The sequence below is a fragment of the Channa argus genome, chromosome 3 (assembly GCF_033026475.1).
Source record: "Channa argus isolate prfri chromosome 3, Channa argus male v1.0, whole genome shotgun sequence".
In the NCBI taxonomy this organism is placed as follows: domain Eukaryota; kingdom Metazoa; phylum Chordata; class Actinopteri; order Anabantiformes; family Channidae; genus Channa; species Channa argus.
The window spans coordinates 27692852-27718497 of NC_090199.1; the positions used below are offsets into that span (position 1 = coordinate 27692852).

The window sequence follows — 25646 nt, forward strand, 5'->3', positions numbered from 1 at the left end:
ACAGTCAGTTAATACAATGGTTTTACCCATTTGTAATCCTCATTGTGTTTGTAATGAGGAAATTAGCACTCTGAGGTGGGACATTCTGTCTCTTTTACCTTTAATTGTCCATGGTCAGTCAGTATTAGACAATTGTCAGGGAGCTTTCTCATTAATGTCAGCTCTGAAAATCAAGTTAGTCTTAATCTAATGTTAGACAAATTAATGTTCCATTAGATTGTGTTATTACATATTTGAGAAATGTCAAGCATATATCATGAATGGGGTCAGATTGGTGAATCTGGCACTCAAAAAGCGTATTATTAATATTTAGGTAATGCTAATTTAGTCACCTTAGTTTAATTAATCCAAAACGCTACCCAGTTTCTTAGACCCCTACTGGATTTTTGCTTTTACTTCACCACTCACTCCACTCAGCTTGTTTTAACAGATTATCCACTATGTTATGTTCAGTAATTACCTATAATTATTTATATTTAATTTATATCACATTTTTAATCCTTTGTACTTGTAAGGAAGAAGTACTGTATTGTCTCTTTGGTTTTAGAGGATTTGCAACAGACAGGCACCTTGCTAAACTTAATCATGGTGGGAGTGCCGTTTTCAGTACTGCAGTACTGAACTGCAGTCTCAGCCTCTGACACAGTTTGTGTTGCTTGTGTCAGTTGTCATCTAGTCTGTTTTTGCACAGAGAGGCTGTTCAGACACTATTATATCAGCACACCACTCTTAGGTTTAACCAAACTGTATATAAACCTGACCTCATGTATCACCTAGGGGAATACTTTAAGAACTGAAGTATTGTCTTTGCTGACCTAGAAATGGCAGCATAGAATAAATTTTTTTTTTTTAAAAACTAAACTAAATATTTCGACTTGTGTCTTTTCAAAAGGTACCGTAAGGTGGTGCTGAATAATTGCACTAAAGGAGTTAAAGAAATGTATACAGCCAGGAAACAGCAGTGCCCCAACAGACCTCCTAAAGGACTCCTATTGACCACTAAGGATGGAAAACTCACTGTCAACCTGGGAAACAACGTCACCTTTCTGGTGCATCTGGATGAGGTGAGAAAAAAACAACTCTCAGGACTTTTTCATTAGGCTTAGTAGATAACTGTTCTCATAAGCAACAATTTATAGAACTAAGTTTGCTCAACACTTAAGAGTCATGAGCTGTTTTAAAAAATGTTTGATTTTGCCTTAATATACCAAAATATATCAAGTTGGAGTTAATGATTTTGCAGCTAATAAAAAGATGAAAACCCTGGCCTGCACCCCTGGAACCTCTACAATTTATCCTACATAATAGACCATATGGTCAAGATTTGGATCAGACGACCATAACCCTCAATAAATTTCAGTACAACTTGGCCCATACTGCCTGGTGTCACTTCCCATTATCCGTATTCCCATGGGGAAGCTAACTGTATACTACAGAACCAGCTGTAATGGTTAGCAGCAAAATAACTGGACAGTCAATTTAAGAACAAGAACGCGTACTGGTAGGGCAGTAGCAACTACTAATAGAGTAGTAGAATACTACTACTACTCTGCACTGTATCAATGGTCTCTGAGATGTTCTGGGCATCTCATTAGCAACATTATCATTTTAAACCCAGCAGACACAGGGTAACAACAATGTTGACCTTTCTGAACAGCTACCAGGTAACTTGGATGGGACGTTTTTTTCACTCTATAACTAAAATAACCTAGTGTCCTAAATAATAATTTTCTATACAACTAATATGTAAATGCAAATACACATTATAATTAAAACTGGATTATATTTACTATTCCAATAGTGCGAAGGTATTGACAGTTGATCCTGAACATATCAGTAATGTACTGTTTTCTGTCTTCTGCAAATTTGAATTTGTGGTGTGACAGTTGTGCTGTTTGTATGCAAACCAACCTCCTTGTGACTTTATTATTCAAAAACAACATAACCAATCATTATTTTCTGTACATTAATATATGTGTTTGCTGTTTAGTTGCATAGAACGTTAGAACGAATGTTAGGAAACAGGAAAAGCTGAACTAGCTGCCTAGTGCATCCTGAAAACAGAAGATCCAAAACAGGGATGTTCTGGTCTGTAAAACTTAACAGTAGTTGATGTTCATATATCATCATTAAACATTCATTAGGATAGGGATGTGCCAATGACATTAACAGCTAGTACTGGGGCATCAGACCCAATCTTGCCTTTGTGTGTATGTACTCGCTCTCCGGCCAGATACCTCGCTAACTTCGCAGGTAGGCGGAGCTGGAAGTCTCAAGCGCAAGATACTAACAGTCATACTTGATTTTCAAGAATATTTTAAAATAATTTAACAGTTGCGACTGACATCGGCAGCATCAAAATATATAGTTACTAGAATGTTACCTCGAGTTTGTTTTGTTTCACAAAGTTATTACCTTTATAGATTTTTTCTTTTTGTTCTTTTAAGTGAAAGTTGTCTTGTTCCAAAGTTCCAAAGTGAAAGTTGCTTAACTGCAATGGATTGATGAGTATTTTACTGTTCAACAACTCATACAGAAGCAAAACAGTTTAGTAGTTCCGTTTTGTGACACAAAACATCGGTAGAGGCTTTGCTATAAAGCTATAAGGCGCAAAGACATTGTTCACAAACCCTGAAGCGTGATTGAAGTATATGTGTCTTCATTTCTAGGAGGGGAAGCCTCATTCTAAAACACACAAAAAACTTAGATTATGTGGGTCATTTTAAAACACTGAGAGTTCAGAGTCAGTGGCAGAAGTTAAAGACCTAACCACAGATGCTGAATAAGAATGTTGTATCCAAACCTGCCAGGCTGGTCCCTACTAAGCTGCCCCAAAACATTTCTGAAGCTTTGTGGTGTTAAGCACAGAAGCATTTTCCTGCGACTGCACCAGCTCAAGGTAAGTGCACCTCCCACAGGGATCTTGTCTCAGCCCAGTTGTCATATTACTGTGTGATGACTTGAGGAATCGAGGCTTGTTTCTTTCATTATGTGCAGGATTGTCTTGCAGAAGGGGTTGGTGAGTGGGGGAGTGGAGAATAAAGAAGGAGGGTGAGGTAAATAATCCTTGTGGCATCAACCCTGTTTGACTATCTGAGAAAATTCTCAAGATGAATTCAAAGTTTAATTTATATTCATGAAGGCTGCAGTGGGTGTATTTCTTGGGGAGACCAAATGGCCTTAATATTTAATGACTAGATGACTCTGTGGCACACGTTCATACTTAAAAATAAGGAAGTGATCTAGGAGAAAAAAGGACATGTGCTTTTGCAAATGATAAGTTATGACTGACTAAAACAAAACAAAATAATTACACTTACAGATGGGCTTTGTAAAAAGCAGCTCAATCTTAAACTCAATAAATACTAGGCAGCCATGTGATTGGCTTGTGCTTCAGTTACACCAAATCTCCTTCAATTCATGAAGAATTTACTGGCCCTTCCATATTTGGCATCAAAAGACAAAGACATGGGGAATTTGAGACACTTACATATTTGCTTTTTCTCTGTACCACTAAAATGGTTTGGTGTTTAAAGTTTCTGTGAGAGTGGAATGCAAATGCAAACTGCGCGATTCTATTGTAGAAATAATTACAATGACAAAGCAACTGAAAATGATAGTTACTTGCTGAACCTGTTGCTCCGTAAAACTCGACAGCGTCTCTGGTGAATGCCATTGTCAGGGGCTTACATAAACTGACATTTGAATCTAGGGCTGCATCCAAACATATGTTGCCCTAAGGCTGTACTTGCCTTTAACTATATGCCTTTGTGCATGCATCTTAGCAACCTTGCATATTGGAACGTTAGCTGTTCTGCATGTGTTTTTAGGATTTACATTTTTCTTTTCAAATCTTTCATAAAACAGTCGGGTTTTGTTGCTACAACCATTCTTCCTCTTCAGGCTGCTCAATATGTGGTCCGTGTTATGTGCAAAATATCTTAAATTGTCTTAAAACTTAATCTAATGAGTTCTTAAGATAAAAAAAAAAATGTTTCCATGGACAGTGGATCCCTCTTGATTTGTAGTATGAGGGAATTTTGTACTATAAAGACTGACGCTCTGGAAGCTAAAGGAAACTAATAAACCTTTATTTAAGGTTTAATCCTTGGACTTTGTAAAAAGTTTAGAATGCATTTTTTCACAGAGGGAGAAGTAAAGATTTTGTCTCCCATCAGTTTCACTCAAAGAATCTCTTGGAGGGATCTCCTAAAAGCCTGTGGTTACAGGAGGACTGGTTACAACCAGCAAAACATTTTTCAGTTTTTATATTTGCACTTGACTGTTGTTTTAAGACACAACTGGAAAATTGTGAACTTATCCTTTAATGAAAGGACACAAAACACAAAAAACACAAAAATCCTGCACCACCTGCCTCATTCATATTCAAAAAAGTAGCAGTTATCCCACACATGGGCTGTTTCCGACGCAGTCTTCTAAATACAGAACAGACATTTCTAAATCAGCTTCAGCAGAGATAGAGCAGAAAAGTCCTCACACCAATCCATCTCCTGCTGTTTGTGCTTCCTGACAAGTAGCATTAGCTGCCCAGCAGGTAGGAACAGAGTGAACACAGCAGAATTCCTACACTGATCTGTCGACCCCCATTGCTTTACCTCTCATAACATGACATGAAGCCCCATCAACAAACACAGCAGTCATGTATAACTATAGCAGATGTGCTTTTAGTGTAACAATTCCTGTTCACAGTCAGTTTACAGGACTGTTGGTACACAAGTCATTTTCATATACGTTTCTTATAAGCAGGGGTGGTTCCAAGGGGGATGCCAAGGGGGGCCCTGGCCACTTCCCACGCAGAACCTGGAATCGGTTATCTTAATTTCTGAATGATGACAGGCTCCTAAATGTTAGGCCAAAAGCATCAGCTAATGACGCTTCCTAAGGCTTCAAATTGGGCAGCTTTTTTAAACGTTGTGTGTATTACTTTGATGCCACAGTTGCCCTTCGGCGACACTAACGGATGCTCCAGGAGACGCTATGGAAACAACTGTGTCTGATATTGAAACTACACGTACACTTTGACATCTGTATAGGATGCCACCATTTAACACCACAGGAAAGACACATGTGCTTCCTTGCTATAGTAAGCACATGTGCCATCTTGTGTAAAGATCATCATTAAAGTGCACAATGTCTCACATTAGAGTCTGGTCTCGTGTGGAAAAGTGTTGTGTCTTGTACCATCCACCATACAGTCCACCTCCCAATGAAACTTTCACTTAATATAATACGTCATTGCTTTAAGCATCAAATATTTAAGTGTCAGAGTTTCCTTGTACTATACTCACAGCTCCAAGCAGCAAACACTGAGACAAATGGGTACCCTAAGCTTCAGCATGTAACGCAAAGGGGACTGGACAAAGCTGTACATCCTGACACCTTGGGAATGAGAATGACCTGTATAAAAATGGTCTAATTTCATGATGAATTTTCCACATAAAATTCAGAAGGGTTAAATTTGGTAAATGTCACCTAGCTCAATCTATATGTGTAAAAAGGTCTTTCAACTTTCATCTTAGTTTGCCCCAAGTTCACTTTGCATCGCTGAGTTGCTCCTCAGAAAAATGGCATAATTGTTTTAAATTAGGATTAAAAAAAAAAGTAAAAACTGGAAGGTAATGAATTTTAAAAGTAGTAAATAATTGGTAAATGTTTCTGATAGCATTATTTTATATGTCGAAATTCTGAGGCTGCAGCTTTCCATGTTGCTATCCTAAAGCCTGCAATGATGTGCATTCGGTGCATCATCCCATTTTGTTTTCTATAAGTATGACAGATCATGTGGTGAGTCAGAGTGTAAGCAACGACTTCCCGCCCATGGAAAAAAACATGCTTCCCTCTTGGTTCAGTGTTGTCATGAATCAGATTTGGCTACACTTTTGCTGGCAGAGCTCAAGTAACTAAAGCCCTGCCAGCTTAGTGCTTAAGTTGGAGGGTAGACGCTGGTGACAGCATGCTTCATTTTTGTTCATCAGAGAGATACTCTTTGTTTTCCACAGAAAAAAATAGATTTTTTTAGGTTTTGTTGCAGTTTTTTAATTGTCCCCTTAAGGTGTTAGCACTTGAAAGGATTTATTTATAACTACTAAAATGTCTTATTTTAGTAATTTCGTGTTCAGATTAGATTTGTGGTCCCATCCGCTGTTCCTCTTTGTGTGGCTGATGTGTATGATATCACTTTACACTTTAATACTGACCAGTGCGAGGGAAACAAGCTCAACTGGACTTGCATTGCTTCCTTTTCCTCGTGACCTGTTTAAGAACTGTTTTATCAAAATTAATCAGCCACTTTTTTGTTTTAGAGAAACAAGGGGAAGACTGTTCTACAATTTGTTCTAATTCTTGCTAATTCTTGGTATTTCTGCCCCAGTTGAAAAGCTGGATGGAGTCACCTGCTGACCAACATTGTAACTGAACATGAGAGAACGAAAACATTAAATGTGGTTCTTCTTTTTAACCAACCCACAATATTAGTTTGTTTCACTATTAGCAAAAATTAGTTAATAGGAGAATTAAAAGAAGTGATACAGTGACTGACCCTTTTGTGTAAGTCTAAAATAAAAAGACAAAAACAGTAAACTTTTACAGTTGTAATTTTTTTAATATACCTTCAAATAATATACACTAATTTAAACTTTTCTTGTAATTAAGTATTTTCCCTGGTTTATTTTGTACCCAGTTGGTCTTTGCGCAGGCCGTGGGCAACATACAGCCTAAGTGTAAAGTAGCCAAAAAACTATGAATAAAACTGGCAACTTTTGAAAGATAAACTGAAGCCACATATTAAATTCCATGAATATTGCAGAAATGCATTTTTTTAGAGGATATTGAGAGAAGTAGTATTTCCAATTGCCAGACTATTCCTTTTACCATGAACTAGCTTAAAGCTTAGGCAAAAGAGGGGGATGAACTCAAATTAAAAAAAATAGATAGAGCCAAAGGTTTGTATCCATAAAGCAATGCTGTATGAAAATCTGTGAAATCAGTGATGTAAGTGAATGAGTGACGAATGTTGTATGCTGAAACCAAATTAGCACACGGGGAAAGAGAAAGAGAGAAACAGCTGAGCAGGCCAGTTTTTTAAGGCTTCCCTGTCTAACAGCACAGGTGGGGCTCATGTCAGTGATGACCATTCTGCTACTTCCTAAAACCAATGGGAAAAACCAAGTTCCCTAGGCTGACATGGAGCAGGGAAACCAGAGGGGCCATTAGAAGCTACATAAGACAAAAGCTTTTCCTTATCAACAAACCTTCTACACTCCTGCAATCAATTTGGTACTTTTGTACTAGCTGGGTGCATTAAATATTATGTTGCATCCAACTGTATCCCCAGTTCCGCTGCTCACCAGGAAGCTCGTCTTTCAAACATTAAGAACATTGTTCTCAAAGAAAAATTCCAAAAATAATGCAGCTGGTTGTACAGATTGGCACCTTCATCCCCCTCACAGCCCTGCATCATTGCTGATTCTGAAAGCTGTCACAAGTGTGCAAGACAAATTATTGAGTCTTGGTCACAGTCAATGAGGCGAGCTGGTTATCCAATGGTAGAGCCGTGGACACATCCCTCAGTCTGCAGTCTCAGATCTGTTAACTCCTTTGACGTAAAGGGCTGAGCTGGTTACAGTGAAACCAGGAAGGTCACTAAAGGATTGTCTTAACAGACACCACTTTGCAAACACTACAGTAAAAATGAAAAAGCAAGGATTAAAACAATAATTAAACATATGTTTTGTCTTGACTTGGTCAAGTCACAGCAGTAGAACACTGGGGAAAACTGCCCCCCTTTGCATGCAATGTGCATTATCTGATCAGATTTAACAATAAAACAATAAAACACGCTGTTTATTTATGGCAGTAATTTGTTCACTTTCCCTGCCTGAGAGCTTTCACAACACAAGATCCAGGACGGCTCTAACATTACTACAACAACAACCCTCAGAAAGCTGTGACTGAATCAAGGTTCAAAGATCTGCAGGATTACAAGGTGTTGTTTTCGACTTCACTGATAATCCATTCCAGCTTTCTGTAGCATCTCTGACCCCAGTTAACACCGGCCTCTTTCCTGACCAAGCTAAAGTGGAATGTGTGCAGTCACAAGACATGTCAATTCAGAACAAAGTCAAAAGATAACATAGAAACAGGATGACTTGAATACACCTGGATTGTTTTACACAGATTGACATAAGTACTAGTACTGCATGACAAAAGTCAAGCAGCACCAAACCTTTAGGAAGTCAAACTATTACTTACTCAAACTGACTCCCGTACTGTATTTGCACATCTCCATTCTCTTTTGGTATTTTTTTTTTAGAGGTCGGTGTATATTTGGCACATTTTTATACACCAGATGCCAGAGTTGGGGCAGGTGTTCAGACTGCACTGGCCTTAGCACCCGAGGTTTATTTTGGAGAGCCAGGAGGTTTAGGGTCCTATCCAGGGACACTTCAACATATGGACATGTGGAAATCAGGTCACCCACTGACATATCCCTGCCCCCACTACACTGTGAACAAGAAACAATTAAAAACATTTTGTAAAGCGGGATAGAGAATGTATGATGTCAAAAGCAAATTATGTAAAGACTATATTTAAAGTGGTGCTTAAAACTTTGTGAACACCCATAGATTTTTCATGATAAGGTAACCTAATCAAACAATCTAAAATATAATCCAATTTTACATATTTTTTGGGGGCAAATGTATGTGAACTTCTAGGATTATTAAGTAATTTGACAAGGAAATTAAAGTGAGGTGTTTAAATTAATAGGATGACAATCAGATGTGAGTCTTGGAGGCCCTGTGTTATAAAAAGATAAGTCTGGGACTTCACTTTTAGAGTTGACACAGGAAGTGAAAAAACTGTCATCCTGTAAAATACAGTGTACAGTATGTCATTGGTACAAACAACAGAAATATACCAACAAAGACGTTTTAAAGTTATTTAATAACTGGACTATAGTGAATATGACACCACAAGGGTTAGGAGGCCAGAGTAGGTGATTGGGTCAACAAAGAATTTCCACTGTAGAGGGAAATTCAACCTTAGTGTTTACTGTAACCACAAGGACGTTACCTGATATTACATACGTTGAATGATTTTTAGTAAAACAAAAATATTTACTTTTGCTACACCCAACCTTGTTCATTTTGGGCCTAAACACAATCATGTGTCTTTGTGCCAACTAATTCTACCAAACTGCTACTGTATGTTTGCACACTTCTATTAGAGTGTTCTGACTGTTGTGAAAAACTGTAATTCTGGGGTTTGGATTCCTCCTTACAAATGGAGAGAATTGACCCTATGTTACAGTAGACATGTTGCATGTTTAATATTAACATAGCTCAACATATTTGATAAAGAACAACACAAACTCTGTTGTGGTTATTTGTACAGCACACAAAACACTGTTCTTCAATTGTTTACAGCTGCAGAGTTTGTCTTTTGTCGCTTATCGCGCTGATATTGTAGCTTCAGGTGTTGTGTATCCAAACCCTTGTCAACGTGTCCAACAATGCTTTCATTGCGAACCAACACTGGTGTCCCATCCTCAAGGCTCCAGTCATGATGTGTTTGGATCCGTTTAGCTCTGGGAGATACACACACACAAAGAGTGACATTTATAGAGATGGGTCAGCATCAGTATCATGCAGATTAGTGAATCCTATTGTGGCTGATACAGTGAGCCAATGCAAACAGAGAATGGACAGCAGACACTGAGACGAGCTGAGTGACATGCAAGCCACCAACCCCGAGATGTGTTCGCATGCCAGCTCATTACGGCTCATAACAATGCCCACACTGTCATACCATGTTCTTAGCTGTGCTCTATTTTCTCCAGTGACTTATCAAAGATAATATTTTCTATGCAAAGTGACATGAAATATCCCCAGAAGCCTCAACCAAGCCTCCTGTGTTTTCACACTCAGATGCACAAAGAGAAGAGACTCAGGTAACGAAAGATAAAAGGAGGGAAAAAAAGCCAGAAAGAGAAGAGCGGCAGATTTATTTATTTGGTTTCATTGTGCATTTTGGCAGAGCCGCCATGCTAATGCAGTGTTACAAATGAAGATCCCAGTAGCATTGCACTACAGTTTGCCAAGCAGAGGATGAGAGTTTGCCTTCACTGGCCTGGGGAAGGCTAAGTGTGGATTTGGTCGCCGTGGCAGCTGGAGGCACCAAGATTTGCGCTGTGTGCTGGTCCTCAGATAGTGCCAGATGTGATTCCCAGAGGAACATGTGCAGCTAGCTGAAGACCGACTCAATGCATTTGCACTGTGTGTGTGTCTTCAGCTGACTGCACGTTTTCCTGTGGGAATGATTAAACAATTTTTATGCAAAGAACATAGGACGCAGACTAACAAGCACCTAGATAATTAGAAATCTTGTTTCCTCCGAAAATAATAAATTTTTTTGTATTTATTTATTTCTAAGTCCTTTCAGTCACAGTGGATCATTGTCCGCATGTTGATTTGTTAAGGTTTTTAAACCGGATGCCCTTCCTGGTGCGACTCTCTCCAATTACTACCGGGCTTGGACTGGCCCTGCACGGCTGGGGATGGGAATGGGCTGTTGGGGGTTCAGTGTCTTGCCGAGAGACACTTTGACATGTGGGTGGGACCAGGGATCGAGCCACTGACCCAGCCGCCCCTACCTAAAAAAAAAATAAAAAATTAAAAAAAATAAATTAAGTTCTGGTCTGAGATTTGACAGCTGGCTTAAATGCTCAATGCTAAAAATCTTTTAAAAGGGAGCATCCACCTCAGTCTGTGCTAGAAAAGGTAGGTCACAATCAAAGCCGAAAGAATTAGCTTATGTGAATTCTTATTCATTTAAACTTTTCATTAACTGGTATTTTTAGTGTTGGTTTTGCTCAAATGTTGCAAATATAGATTTCCAAAGCAAAGACAATTGACATTTTGTATTAAACAGTCTTTTGCTAGACTGGTCAGAGAAAACCATACAAACCACCAGTAATACCGCACAAGCAACATTATTACTTTTAGTCTGGACTTGAAAGAACTGTAATTATCTAAGTGTGTAATTATATCTAAGTACTATAATTATGTAGTGTAAATGCTGATGAAAATGATTTGCATATCATTTAAATGAAGAAAAGTATCACAAAGGCGAATGCATATTGTGTGCAACTTCTGTGACTGGCTTTTCATTTGTGGTTTTTTTTATTTAAAAGTTTAGAACTTCAGCTTTTTTATGTTTTTTCCAACTACATTGTGATGTTTTTCCTGTTTACATATCGTTTCTATACAATAAGACTGCAGGCAAAAATGTTTTGTATGGAACATAACTGCATCCAGATTACTTTTTATGTTAACAGAAGGACAAGAAATCACAAATACAACGAGCATAATTTTTAAAATGTTCCCAGACAGTATATTTCAGTGCCAAAACATCTGATTTTGCAGAACATCTAGTTTGTCTCACCTATCTCACTTATTTGTAATTTTTTTCCTTATGACTTCTGTGATTGCCGATGGAGTAAACCATTTCTAATAGCCTTATAGTTTTGCTCCTTAACCTTCTGTATCACAACTACACAACCTGGTGACGAGGTCGGTTTCTTGTGGAAACTTCTTATAAGTACATAAATGTGTATCTGCGTCTGAATAGTGTGTTGCTGTGCTGTGTTTCAGGGTGACTCTTTGCAGACCAACATCCAGCTGGACTTTGGCGATGGCAAAGCCGTGTCCTACTCCAACCTGAGCTGGACTGAGGATGGGATCAAACATATGTACAAGTCCGCTGGAATATTCCGTGTCACCGCCCTGGCAGAGAACACACTGGGTTATGACAGCACAACACTCTTCCTGCATGTCACATGTAAGTGTAATAAAGTAATAATAACAAATGAGTTGATAATAAAGTTTTTTCTGGCACAGGTTTTAGAGTGGGCAGAACTCTGAGAAGTGGTGCCTTTAAGGGCCGCAGCTAATCGCCAGTTATCTGAGGATACAACACCAGAACAATGCCTTTTTTTTTTAAAGTGGAGCAGATTTGACATAGCAGCATATGCAGCACATTACAGGATCGTCATGCTTCCCAGCTCGATTCAGGCGGCAATAAACTAGTGTATCATTTTATGTTTCCAAGGTAATTATAAAAGGTTGTCAGTGTGTGTAGATTCATCTCTTTGTCTTGTTAGTTACTCTCCCATCGATTTGTTCAATCCATTTCAATTTAACCTTTTGCAACCCCGATGTGTCGGCCAATGTGTTGTAGAATTATAGAAATTCTGACAGCAATTATGTTAGCTGGGTTTATTTCGGTCTAGCTGATGCTTTCTGGGTAAATGGCACAGAGTTATTCTTCAGCTGAAGATACCAAATGAGTCTCTACTTTCAGTCGCACATGCACACACACACACGATGAGCAACTCAAACTGAGGATGAAGATTAGTTCTGGTTAAAGAGGATGAGGGCTAACAGGAGCCAAGATGAGCACCACAGAACACAGCACTACTCAAACCTTTCATTGGTGCTTTTCCACAAAAGTAGTGAATTACATTCACCCATGGTGGGAAACTTGTGATTAGTGTAAAGTAACCTGGTCCCCCTGTCAGGTCCTATTAGGTTTTTAGAAGGAAGGATCACAGCAAAGGTGTCATGTGGAAAAGTACATCATGCATTTTCAGAGTTAGACTGGAAGTTATTTCACCAACACCATGGTTACACACCCACAACAACCTTTTAACACAAGGACACTTTTGCTATTGTCTGATCTGTCCTTTTGAATTACTCGAGGCAACTTTTTATGTCTAGCAAATGAATTTGCTGATTGGTCAGCGTAAACAGGAATAACTGTGAAGTCATCATTTTAATATTTACATTATATTTGCTACAACCCAAAAAGGTTGGAAATGAGAGTACATGTGCATAAATGCCATTAAATTTCCACTTGGCTTCCCTTCACGCCTCCAGATGACATAATTTGGAGGAACCTTCTGTTCAGATGATGTCAGTCAAATTTGCCTTAGTGGGAATAAAAGTCTCATTTCAAATTTATTCCCACCATTTAAAAACGTTGGGACACTGGCAACAAAGTACTGTAAAAGTAAGACATCTCAAAACTAATGGGTCTAATTGGCAACTTGTCAGTATCGTGATTGGGTTATCAAAAAATGCATCACCAAGAAGCTTAGTCTTTCAGAAGAAATAAGATGATTATTTTAACCATTTAATAAGGTTCGTCAACATATAACTACACAAAAAAATTTAGATATTATGTACAGTTCAATGTTCCACTGTCTTGAACACCTTTGCTTTCATTATTGCTGATACTCTTTTGTCAGGTGTGTTGTGTGATAAAAGAGTATCAGCGAGAATGAAAGGAAAGGTGTTCAAGACGGTGGTGAGACCAGAAATGTTGTTCAGTTTAGAGACAGTGGCACTGAAGAAAAGACAGGAGGCAGAGCTGGAGGTAGCAGAGCTTAAGATGTTGAGCTTCTCTTTGGGAGTGACGAGGATGGACAGGATCAGGAATGAGGACATCAGAGGGACAGCTCATGTTAGATGTGTTGGAGATAAAGTCACAGAGGCCAGATTGAGGTGGTTTGGACATGTTCAGAGGAGAAACTGTGAATATATCAGTAGAAGAATGATTAGGTTGGAGCTGCCAGGCAGGAGGTCTAGAGGAAGACCAAAGAGGAGATTTATGGATGTAGTGAGGGAGGACATGAAGTTAGTTGGTGTGAGAGAAGAGGATGCAGAGGACAGGGTTAGATGGAGGCACATGATTCGCTGTGGTGACCCCTGAAAGGGAACAGCCCAAAGGAAAAGAGGAAGAACAGTTCAACGTTCATTGTTAAGGCACAGGACATATCTTGGCTCCTCTGCTCCGTTGCTCGATGACTGGGTTATAAAACACCTACATATGATCCAAAAGGCAACAGCACATCTAATTTTTGATTACCCAAAAATACTTAACTTAACTTCCTATGCACTTAAAATAAAAACAAAAATTGACCTATCTTGCACTGAAACATTTCTTTTCATAGCACAATGCTTTAATGTTTTTTCTTTACATGTTTCACTTTTTATCTCACTTCTAAGTTGCTTTAGATAAAAGAATCTGCCAAATGACTAATATCATTGGAAGGAATGCAGAGAAATCCTTTTCTGTGGTGCTGCCTGAAGATCAGTGCCATTTAGATTAGTTTTTAGCTTTGCCCCTGACTCACAGACACATTTCTGTGGTGGGAATGACAGTATGGGCTCGGAAACACCTCTGAAAACCACTGTCAGTAAACACAGTTGGCCTCTGCATCTACAAATATAAGTTTGTGGAGAAACAAACATATACAAGCAAGATCTAAAAACACTGCTGCTTTCTTTGAGCCTAAGCTTTTTTTTAAAATCAACTGAGGTGAAGTGGAAAACTTTTCTAAACTAAACAGACCGCTCTGCAGTCCACACATGTCACATTTTGAAGTGAAAAATATGACAAATTACATATTTAGAAAATAACTCACTCTTTAGGGTTGGCATCACATGCACATCCAAGCACATATTTTATATATAAGCAATTTATTCAGTTAAAAGTTTTGACATGTCCAATAATTAGGTGTAAGGAGACTTTGGCTCATATGTATTTTATGATCTGATGCATGTAGAGAGCAGTTGATTACACTGTCAATAAAATTAAAAAAAACATGCATAAATGCACACTGTGTTTAAAACCCTTGTTTCAAACTGTGAAAGAAATGCCTGCCACAACTTCTTCAAAAGCACAACAGGCAGGATAAAAAAGAAAAAAAAAATCAGAGAAGATTTCCTCCATTTTATAATTCTTTTCTCTTCAGTATGTGAAGATAAGAGTTGTTTTTCTTTTTTTTAAAAAACATACTCCCCACTTACAGTCACCGCTGTTAATAATAATTATACTGCTGCAGGTTGATGGATTCAAAACTAAAGTGCAATCTGAGACCAAGAAAAATCACTCAAACAAAAAGTCTTTCATCTCCTGCCATCTCAACATGCCCATTGTTTAAAAGCTCACAGTATACAGTATGTTTTACTTATTAGGCGATCTCAGTACAACTGCCAGCATGAGGCTCGAGCATTTTAATTGGAGTTTGTCTGACTCACTTTATTTATTGTATTTTATTTTAAACCACACACTGAACTAAAAGAACGGATCTGTTACAAAATGACTCTGAGTTTGTTAGCATCCTTTTAATGATGTGGCTGATTTTACATAAATAGAAGATCTTTGAATGTCCTGTTGATGACAAAAACATTTTCCAACTGTCTAATTTGGTCAGCAAAATTTGTTTTTCACTGTGTAAAGGAGGTAAACACTTTTATCGTGTGAATTTCAATCACAAATGCCCCATGAATTAAATATTAAACTTCTTCTTCCAATATATAAGAGAACTATATTTGTTGGCTTTTTAATTCGTTTCTTAATGGAGGATCAGTACGAGATGGGACTGAAAAAAGAGGGAAACACCCTGGACAGGTCACTAGTTTGTCATGATACTAATGCACAGAAACAAACCGCAACCAAACTCCCATTCAGACTTTAGGGCTAGTTCCCATGTGATAAGAAGGTGTTTCAAACATACACACCAAGCTTTACACTTCATATATTAGCGTGTGTGATCCTTCTTAGTCGAATGGGAAGTATGCTTTCAAGGGAGCCTTATTACAGAGGTCTTGGTAATATCAGCTCCACTTTCTCTCTTTCTTTTTAGGTCCAGTGGAGCACGTGCAGCTTCTTGCTCCTTTTGTGGTTATAAGAAACAAGGAGGTGAACATCACAGCGGTGGTCTTGCCCAGCCACTCACGCACTGTCACCTACTTCTGGTGGCTCTGCAACAACACTGAGGTAAATCGTCCAGGTCAACATGCATCAATACTCGTCCTTGCATAGTTTTTTTAAATAATTTCCTGTGACTTGATTTTCACGAAACTGATCAGACCTTCAGTGTAAAGCAACAAGTCTATAGTGTAGCCTAACTTTCTGTTAGTATTTCTTCTTTTTAAACTGGTCATGATGTCATCTCTTTCTTACGCCCTGTCCAAGGAAGTGGTGGGGGACAAGATTCACAGTCCTTTTTCCTTAAAAGCATTTCTTTAAATATGTATTTAAATGCTAAATTAGCCTTATTTTATTTATAGTTTTATTTGAAAATTTGGCATAAAATTCCGATTTTGTTTCCCTGTTAAGCTGCAGTGGGAGAAACAGAGGGAACTTTGTTCAGGGAATCCTGCAACATTGGAAAGTATCCACTAAATGTGCCTAATTTGAAAGTTTGAAGCATTATAGTGTCTTCAGAAAAAATGTTTTAATACCTTTCTGCGCATATTAAATTTGATTTTGGTCCCAATTCATTACACTGGAAGCATATCTTGGGGGCTCTTTAACGAGTTGTATTAATTATAACTTTTCTCAGCATTCATATGTATGTATGTGTCCATACATATATCTGGATAGAACCTGAACCTGTCTTTTAAAAAACTTAACATAAATTAGGCGATTTGCCATGAACATGTGTACAGACACTGGTGGTCCCCAAATAATAAAGCCCACTGATTTTTGTGATCTCCTTCAGCACCATCGTTGACTTATTTTATTGATTTTCTTCATCAGAATGTTATCATTCCTATCATGCACGAAGCAACAAGATGTTCCTGAGCACAGATCGCTACTGCCAGCGTAGTTAAAAACCCCATTCAGTCCATTAATAACTCTGCGAGGGAAAAAAAGCAGCCTTTTCATTTAACTCAGTAGAGCCAGCCTAGTGATACAGCAGGCATAGGAGTACAGAGAGGCTCTGGCAAAAATAATACTGTGTTGTCAGGTAAAATGATTCAACAAGGCTGCAATAGGACATCAGCCACAAAGGTAGTCACTGGTTAAACGCATACATAATTTGACTTCCCTGGTAGGTTACTTTGCAACGACGGTGAGCAAGAGACGTGAAAGCTGGCAGCATTTAAAGGCTGAAGTAAATGTTTTGGGCACCAGAGCAGCGCATTTTTAAGTTAGTAAAGTATTTGTACTTTTAATCTCATTTTTGTGCCTAAACCAAATGACATATCTGTGCATAATAGCACATGATCACGACCTACGGAGCCTGCTAGGGTGTGGAATAAGTACCTACTGGCCTCTAGCCATAGTGCTGATAACAACAGATAAAGTGAATGGCGTGATAAGATTCAAAGTAGGTGCTCAATTATTGACTTAAGCCAGGTGTAGTGGAGAATATAGTGACTGTACCAAATTTAGGATGATTTTACAAACTACATGGACCTATCTTACATTTTGTGGTTGCAGCCGATGATAACACTGGACGGGAGTATCTCATACACTTTCCCTAATGAGGGAATGCACACCATCACAGTCCAAGTGGCTGCAGCCAACAACATCCTGCAGGATACCAAGACAATAGCCGTCAAAGGTCAGTGTGTGTTTCCTAACTGTGTCCTGGAGACCGTAAGAACTGTGAACAAATGTGTAGTATTGGCACTTTTCAGCTTTTAATATGGTTTTATGGAAAGCAGTTCAAAACCTCAGAATACATCATTCTTAACTGTCACATTTTGACTCTGCCTTATGTAAAATGTTTCTGAAATGAAATTGCTTCTACTTAAAATATATCACATTACTGTTGGAACCTCTAAAGAATATGTCTTCATTTGAAATGAAGTAATCTGGCAGCAAGTGTCTGTAAAATGCAATGATTTATTACCAGCGGATGGGTTGGCGTAAAGCTGTGACATTTTCTAATTATCTACAAGTGCATCTGGTACATTTAGCCAAAGGGAAGTGCAGGGGATATGAGAAACCCTCTTCTTTTTATCAAGTGTTAACTACCTGAAATTCAACTTGAGCAAAATGACAGTTGGCACAGCACCCGGAGAATAATGCCCCCGGATCTGAGCGAATTAATGGCTGATTCTCTCCCAACTCTCCTCGACAGAATTCTTCAAATCTCTACTTTTATCTTTCTCCCCTAATCTGGACGAGTTCAACCCTGACATACCCGAGTGGAGACAGGATGTGGGGAGAGTAATTAAGAAGGCTCTGCTCCAAGTGAGTGATTTTCATTTTCTCTGTTCCCCCTCCCCACCCCCTTCATTCCATCATTTTGTCTCTCTGTCTTCCTTCCTTCGTTCCTGTCTTTTCACCTCCTACTTTCTTTCTCACCCTGCTATTTCTAAATTATCTCCTATACCCCCATTACCACTGCTGCCCAATGCTCTGGGCTCATTTGTGCAGCAAGAGGACGCCCTCAGGTGATTCAGACGATTCATCATCCAACAGGTGTGAAGACGCCTCTGCTTTCTTTTTCTCCAAAGATGGCTTCATGATTCCTTCATTTAAAAAAAGTCACAGATAAAATGGTCTTAGTTATTGTGTGTGTGTGTTTTTGTGTGTGTGTGTGTGTGTGTTTGTGTGTGTGTGTGTGTGTGTGTGAGCGTTAGGACACTTGAATGTAGGTGGGGTGCAAGTGCTCTCGGTGTGTGGGAGGCTCACCCATCATTGTTAAGTGCCACTCATCTCCCCATTCACAGCTCATGAATAGTGGACTACATTTGGTGATGCTCTGCTCTTGGCCGTCTTGCCAACATATTGAGCATTAGAGCTGCAGGTGGGCGCTTTTGGAGGAACATTAAAATTATTGAAGGGGCTCTCACCAGTGACCTGGAAAACCCAGAGTGAGGCCCATGCTTTTGAGCCAATTGCTGAATCTTTTCCTGGCCTATGATGTCATTTAAAGTAAATTTACCAAAGCATATTTTCCTGTACCTTTTTTTTTCCCCATTATAAATGTGTCCCTCTAAACCACCACATTGCTGCTAAATTATTTGCCCTGAATCGATATTGGCAACCTTGTAGACTCTTGAGCTCCCTCTACGAAGGATGTGAATTTCAATCTTAAATGAATCACCAGGGTATTGATACATTCTCAAGCTATTAAAAGCTTGAGTACTTCACTTATCACAGAATTCAAAGAGAATTGTGTTTCCTAAAACTGGTGTTTTAGTTCAGACACAGTAAACTCTCCTATTACGTGAATGGAGTTAAGTGGTTTTACCTACAATTTAGAATCTGGTATAGACCCTCAGTGTATGGTGCCAGGGCCAGTAGGGATTTAGCATTGTAGGATTATATGGTAAACTTTAACCGTTTTTTTTTTTTTTTTTTTAAATCTTACAATAGACAATGGTACATCAGTCCGAGATAACATCTGGTGGACAAAAGCGCCATCTTGTGATCTATGTGATTTGTTTACCTGTGCCTACCACAGTGGTTACCTGTAATATCTTTTGTTTGGTCAAAAAGTTGTTTAAATTCAAAGTTCAAAGTTGATGGGGATGGGAAGAGATGAAGAGAAAATAAAGGGAGTCTATACCGGGAGAAATTATAGTGCAATAGACAGCAACAGAAAAACTAGTTTTACAATGGCTCCATGCAAGATCATGTCCAGACATACTTGCAGAGGTAAGGGAGCACTTTTCTTACTGACCTACTATGGCAGCATCACTGACCTACCGTGATGATCCTTTTCAGAATCAGAAAGTCATTGTTATTACAGACAATTCATTTTTTTTTAAATTAATTTTTTTGTCCTTTCGGCGAATGCTGTGAGTTCAGGGTCGCCACAGCGGAGACCCCCAAGATCTGTGTAACATGATTCTTTTTCTCATAACAAGAAAACATTGCCAAAAAAAAATAAAATGAGGATTGTGAATTAGCACCATTATTGACAATGAAGTCATGTTCTGAAATCTCACTGCATGTACAACATGGAGAGGAGAAATTTTTAGAGCAACCCTCCCCTGCAACTAACATGTGTTGTGTAAAATTATATTAATGGGACAGATTCGCTCTAATCACAATGCCATAGTTAGAAGACACAGATTTGCTTGTTGTAATCATTCCTTCAGTTCAAACTGTCAATTGAAATATGTCTTCATAATCAAAGTTCAAATAAGTGATGGGAGACAAAGTCCATAGTGCTGCTTATGTGCAAAAAAAATTTATCTGAAGATATATGAGGCTCCAGCAAGCTGAGTTAGACAAATCAAGTGAATATCTTCCAGTGCTGCAGTCTCCTTAGTACAACTGTCCCCTATTTGTGCTCCCCCCGACAGTCCTTCTTTGCTGAGCTGCAGTGGACAGTAACACAAAGAGCCTCAGATAAATTCTGTAATGTATATTTAAAGAGGACCAGGGCTGTGGGTTTTGTCCCTTAGCAGTTACACTAAAATTGATTTGGGGATGGATATCCTCACAGCCAATGGAAAAAGGAGGGATGAATAGATGCACAGTTCATACATGCATTTCAATATTGATTAAAAATGTGTGCGTCTACACTTCAACCAAATACTGGAAACAAATTATTAGTTACAAAGCAATGACTGTTAACTGTACAACATGTACAATGAATGCAAAACAAAGGAGAAGGGGAGTCTGCACAGGAAGCTCCCCCAAAACCAATACATTTGTCCTATTTTAGTCCACAATGTAACGATATCTCTTTTCAACCCGTGGGTTCAAATCTCACAAGCTTTGCATTTTACTGAGAAAAAAAATGCTGCTAACAGCTGACTATGACGTATAGGACTGTTAGAAAATGCTAATAGACTAATTAATGACTATAACTTCACTTACACAACCCCACATCAAGCAAACAACAACAGCATTTTGTCCAACAGCATTTTTAATGCAAAAATGTTACAAAATGTTGCTTTTATTCCATAAATTGATTCAGAATTGTGGAAAAGCTTAACTCTTACCTGAATGATTGTTACCTCCCACCCCTATCTTACACATTAGTTAATGGAGACAAAGAAAATTACTGCTTTTACACAAGGAGAACCCAGATTTGCTTGAATTGTTTCCTTCTGGTTGTCTAAGCAGATGCAGAGTTTCAGTGCCTCGGTACACATTAGAGACCATTAGAGACAGTAATCTCAGAATTGAGGTTACAATGCATAATCATCTGTACAAAGTTTCTCTTGAGGTGAAATATTAAAATGGAACCGTGGGTGGAAATGGTGACACCACACCAGTATGTGGTTTCCTATTACATTACACTTGTAAAGGTGGATTATGTGTCGCTGTAATTTTTATTTTTCACATAGATATTGTTAGAAGATGGTATCAGCTAAAGGCCTGTTGATAAAGTAGGAGCTGACACAAAGTTCATTTCCAGATGAACACACTGTCCACATGGGGACAGAAAGAGTTCTTTTCCCATCGGTTTTGTCATGGTTGAGAACTCTTGCTTGAGACAAGAGTCCATTCACACCCGATGGTTTATCAGCATAGTAAACAATTCCCAAACAATAAAACAGGAGATGAGAAAGAAAACAACTTGCAATTAAAGTCAAGGTCCATTTAACTGAGGTAACGTGTTGCTAAATCTTTCAAGTCATGACTACAGTCTTCACCTATAGGCTCTTTTCAGTGCCACTGCCTGTACTGGCCCTTAATTAATATTCAGTAATTTTATCTCTAATCACCGCCTTAAATCCTCCTAACATCCTGTCTACTGTGGGATCCAGTCTGTGTCTTGTTGTACCATCCAGTGTCCCATCCGTCTCCCTACGAAACAATTTCACTTTCTGTTTAACTTTCTGTTTGTCATTGCTTTAGGGGTCAAATATTGAAGCATTGGATTTCCCATTATACCAGACTGAAAGCACTGAGCGTTGATCACCGATGCAAATGGGTACCTTAGGCGTCCGCATCTAATTCAAAACGACTGCTTTTTGACACCTTGGGAACAACAACGAGCTGATATCCAGTGATTCCATTTAGTAATCCATCCATGGTACTCACCATAGTCAGCAGGAGTGCTGACCACCACTGTACAAAATTATATTTCAATCCTTCCAGTAGCTGTAGACATAGTCAGGTTGGTGATAGACCATATTCCTATTCACTGAGCTGTGGTAGCACAGTCCCCACCCCCCCCACACAAAACTGTACCTGTGGCGTCACTATGATACGCCAAAGGATGTAAAAAAAAAAAAAGTGGCACAATTTGATGCCTTGGGAGGCGTAGTTATCAGACGCTCTGGGCTGAGACCGTGTTGTAGGTACAGGCCCAGGGAGCCTCTAGATAGCCTGTGCACGATGTCAGTGTAATAATTTCTTGTTTGAAAGTCATGGAGCTTGTTTATAAGATGCAAGATATGATTTGTGTCTGCCAAAATATCCAGTCTTACATTACAGCATCAGGGGACATGTTTCTTCATTCCAAACACTCGGTTGAGACTTGGCGAGAGTTTTTAATGAATGTTCGCCTAATGCAGTTGCAAATGTAATGTAGATGTCCTTGGACACCAGTCCTACTGCAGAATCCAGTGTGTGGTCAAATTTAGGCAACGGAAAACACTTTGTTTAAAGTTAGAGAAAGGTTGTGGTTTTGTTTTTAAACACTAATAAAGATGTTTTGAGTGAAGTCATTTTCTCTGTTCAGCCAGACCACAATCTTTCACTAACCCTTACGTTTTGTAGGTTCCTAAACACAACCATAAAAAACTGTTTAATATCACTGGAGGTTTTTTGATGAAAAAGAAAAATTACGGCATTCATTTATTTAAATCTTCAGTGTTATTGTATGTGCAACTTGCTTCTTCCATTAATTGTAATTTTTTTCATTATGTTCAATTCAATTCAATTCAACTTTATTTATATAGCGCCAATTCACAACAAAGTCATCTCAGGGCACTTTACAGAATAAAGTCAAGGATTTATGCAATTATGTACCCTGCAAAACAATTGTGTTTATAGTTTATTTGTAAGACAGAGGTAGGTAGAGTAATTATGGAGGTAAAGTGTTAGGTAAATATTCCAAGAGTTATAAAGCAAACATCTCAAGGAGTTTAAATTTACAATTTAGCTAAAGCCTGTCAAAAACTGACTGAATGCTCTTTCAGTTTGCATGCACACATTGTCATCTATTGAGCACAGTCTTCAACAAGTATTTCTTCAGATAAACTGTCAAATATTGAACAGTGGGATATATGGATCAAACCAATTTGAGCCAGGCTTTCCTGCAGCAGGTAGCCTTGTTCTCACCGAGTATCTCACCTCTTTATCCGCGCACCATCCCAATCTGATTTTTGTATCCGCAGTAAATCCTCAGAGCATGAAAATTGAGCATTCTGTAACATCCAGCCAGCTTTTTAAATTGATGACTGATTGCAATGAGAACAAACATCGTCCAAGTGTATTGATTTTTTTCAGGGGCTATTGCCTCTCCTGTCATCCTCTTCACTTTATCTCACCCTCTGCTGCCCCTTCTCTCATTGCAAACCGTGCCCACGGCTATCATTTGTCCACTACTTTGGTACTCAACTAGTGATTTCTGTGCTTGATAATTGATGTGCTTTGGTTATGTCCACTCCATTGTCCACCCAGGCCACAGAGAAAACATAAAAACATCACAGGCTCTGAAATGAAGACTGATCACCACCACCTTTCCTCCTCTGCTTGTTGGTTAAGATCTAAGGGGAGGCTTTTTTGCTAGCAAAAAACAAACATTTGTTTGGCTTCACGTTTTTTATCAAATGGAAAATGAGCTTTCGACATCCTCAGAATTGAGATGAAGCAACCAAACATTTACTGAATTGTTCTCCTTTGTTACATGCTTGACGTCAATTTGGACGTTGACATACTTTAATACTTCCAGGCCTGCCTACTTCAGTAAATCCATCCCTCCAGAATTCTTTGGCCTTTTTTTTGGTTGTTGTTGCTGCCTAAAACATTCGATTTTGTGACAGCTTTTCTAAACTCATCGTGATGCATGTTGCAATGTTTTTATGCTGTTTTAAATTGCAAGGTTGTAAAGACTTCAGTTGGCATTGGTTTGTATTAATTGTTGCAACTGCAACATTGTGATACTCTAAATACTTTATGAACCTAATGCTGAGGCTACTTAGCCAGGTCATGGTTATTATTGGTGATTGCTCTTTACCGTAATAATGAATGCACAGTATCTAATACAAATAACATTGTGCTGACGTTTGTGCTCACATTGAACACACCCAGCCAAAGTGTTATGTCATGAACTAAATTGTTCTAGAAATTTGCAACGTGCTGGAAATGTCAAGAAATCATCAACATCCACAAGTTCCAGGAATTGTGCCTTCCTCTACCACATTTCATAGCAGTCCATCTACAGTAGTTATTTGAAATACCAGCAGTCCAACCTCAGCCAACTGCTGGAACCATTATTGCTCCCCTGCTGCAAGCTTAATGGCTAAAACCGGCCCACATGCCATGGCTAAAGATGCTCTCGATGGAGTTGGAGAAAGTAGTGAAACATTTATATAACAAACAAATTGGAAACATCAGGGAGGTATAGTAGATGGTTGCATTCGCACCTGCATTTAATACCAAATTCCTAAATCTTAGATTTACCATCCAATATTTGTTATTAAAGCCATCTAAGTGGTATTTTCAAAAATATTGAAATAAAAACCATTGATATATTTAACAGAAAATCCACTACTTTGTTATCTGCTATTTTGTTTCCAATACACCAGGCATAAAGCAGAAGTCATTATACATCCATTCTGACTCTTTGTATCTCTCACTTTGTTGCTGTGTATATCTCTCACCCTTTCGTACCATCTCTGTCTTATCTTTATCTCTGCCTCTCTGCTTCTGTGTCCCATAAAGATGAAAAACAGTGGTCGGTGATAGATTCCTGACTATACAGTTACTGCACCACCAGCTTCCCTGATGTTTGGTTAAAACACTGAATGCTATGTAAAATAATTAAATTAGAAAAAACAATTAAATGTAGTGTAATTCTATTAATTTATCTTGAGATCCATTTAGCGTTTTAATTATTTACTGTACTGTAAAGTATTTTATCAAAAACAGGCTGTGATACTCTAATCAGAGTAAAATAACAAAGTGTTTCAGGTGGCTCCCAAAATGTTTTTACTACTGCAAAATATTGTCTTATGTCAAACAAATGATCTCTCTCCTCAGTCACATGCACACAAGTCAAACTATAAAAGAAAAACATGGAATACATTTGAATACAATCTCACGTATCAACCTTTAAACATAAAATAATATAATTAACTAAAGCTTCAATTTTTCACATTATTTCTTATATATATATATATATATATATATATATATATATATATATATATATATATATATATATATATATATATATATATATATATATTGTTACTGAAATTGCATTCAAACTTCAACAAAAGGCTAATTAGTGACACTAGTACAACACTAGGGCATCCCAAACTTTATGAAGAAAAAAAAAACTACAATACTACTTGAAGATGATAACTCACATCTGAACCATTGCTGCTTCTCTAGCATAAGTGCAGTGTGTAAAACTACTTAGCCCTCAGCAGGGACTCACAGGCAGGCAATTATATCTTGAGTATGTACTTAGATTCTGATTCTGAAGTTCTCTCTTAAGACTAAAAGAAACTTTTCAACATTATAATGAAAAGGTAAAAATCTAATACTTCTATTTAAATATTATGTGCATTTCTTGTAAATCTGCTAGATTGGAAATTGCAGATACCTTTCTCTGGTAGGGAAGTACTGTCACTCCCCAGTCCATGTGCTTTGTCACCCCCCACAGTCCATTCACAAAA

At 38.3% G+C, this 25646-nt stretch overlaps 1 protein-coding gene across 2 annotated transcripts in view; it reads left to right on the forward strand.

Moving 5' to 3' along the window:
• Positions 1-25646, forward strand: part of sorcs3a (sortilin related VPS10 domain containing receptor 3a) — a 232158-nt gene that overhangs the window by 192652 nt on the left and 13860 nt on the right. The window contains exons 18-22 of one of the 2 annotated variants that reach the window (XM_067499167.1): positions 893-1064; positions 11673-11859; positions 15731-15864; positions 17317-17440; positions 17963-18075. In XM_067499167.1, the coding sequence (XP_067355268.1) occupies positions 893-1064; positions 11673-11859; positions 15731-15864; positions 17317-17440; positions 17963-18075 (730 nt within the window). The other variant, XM_067499169.1, reaches the window with a different exon arrangement.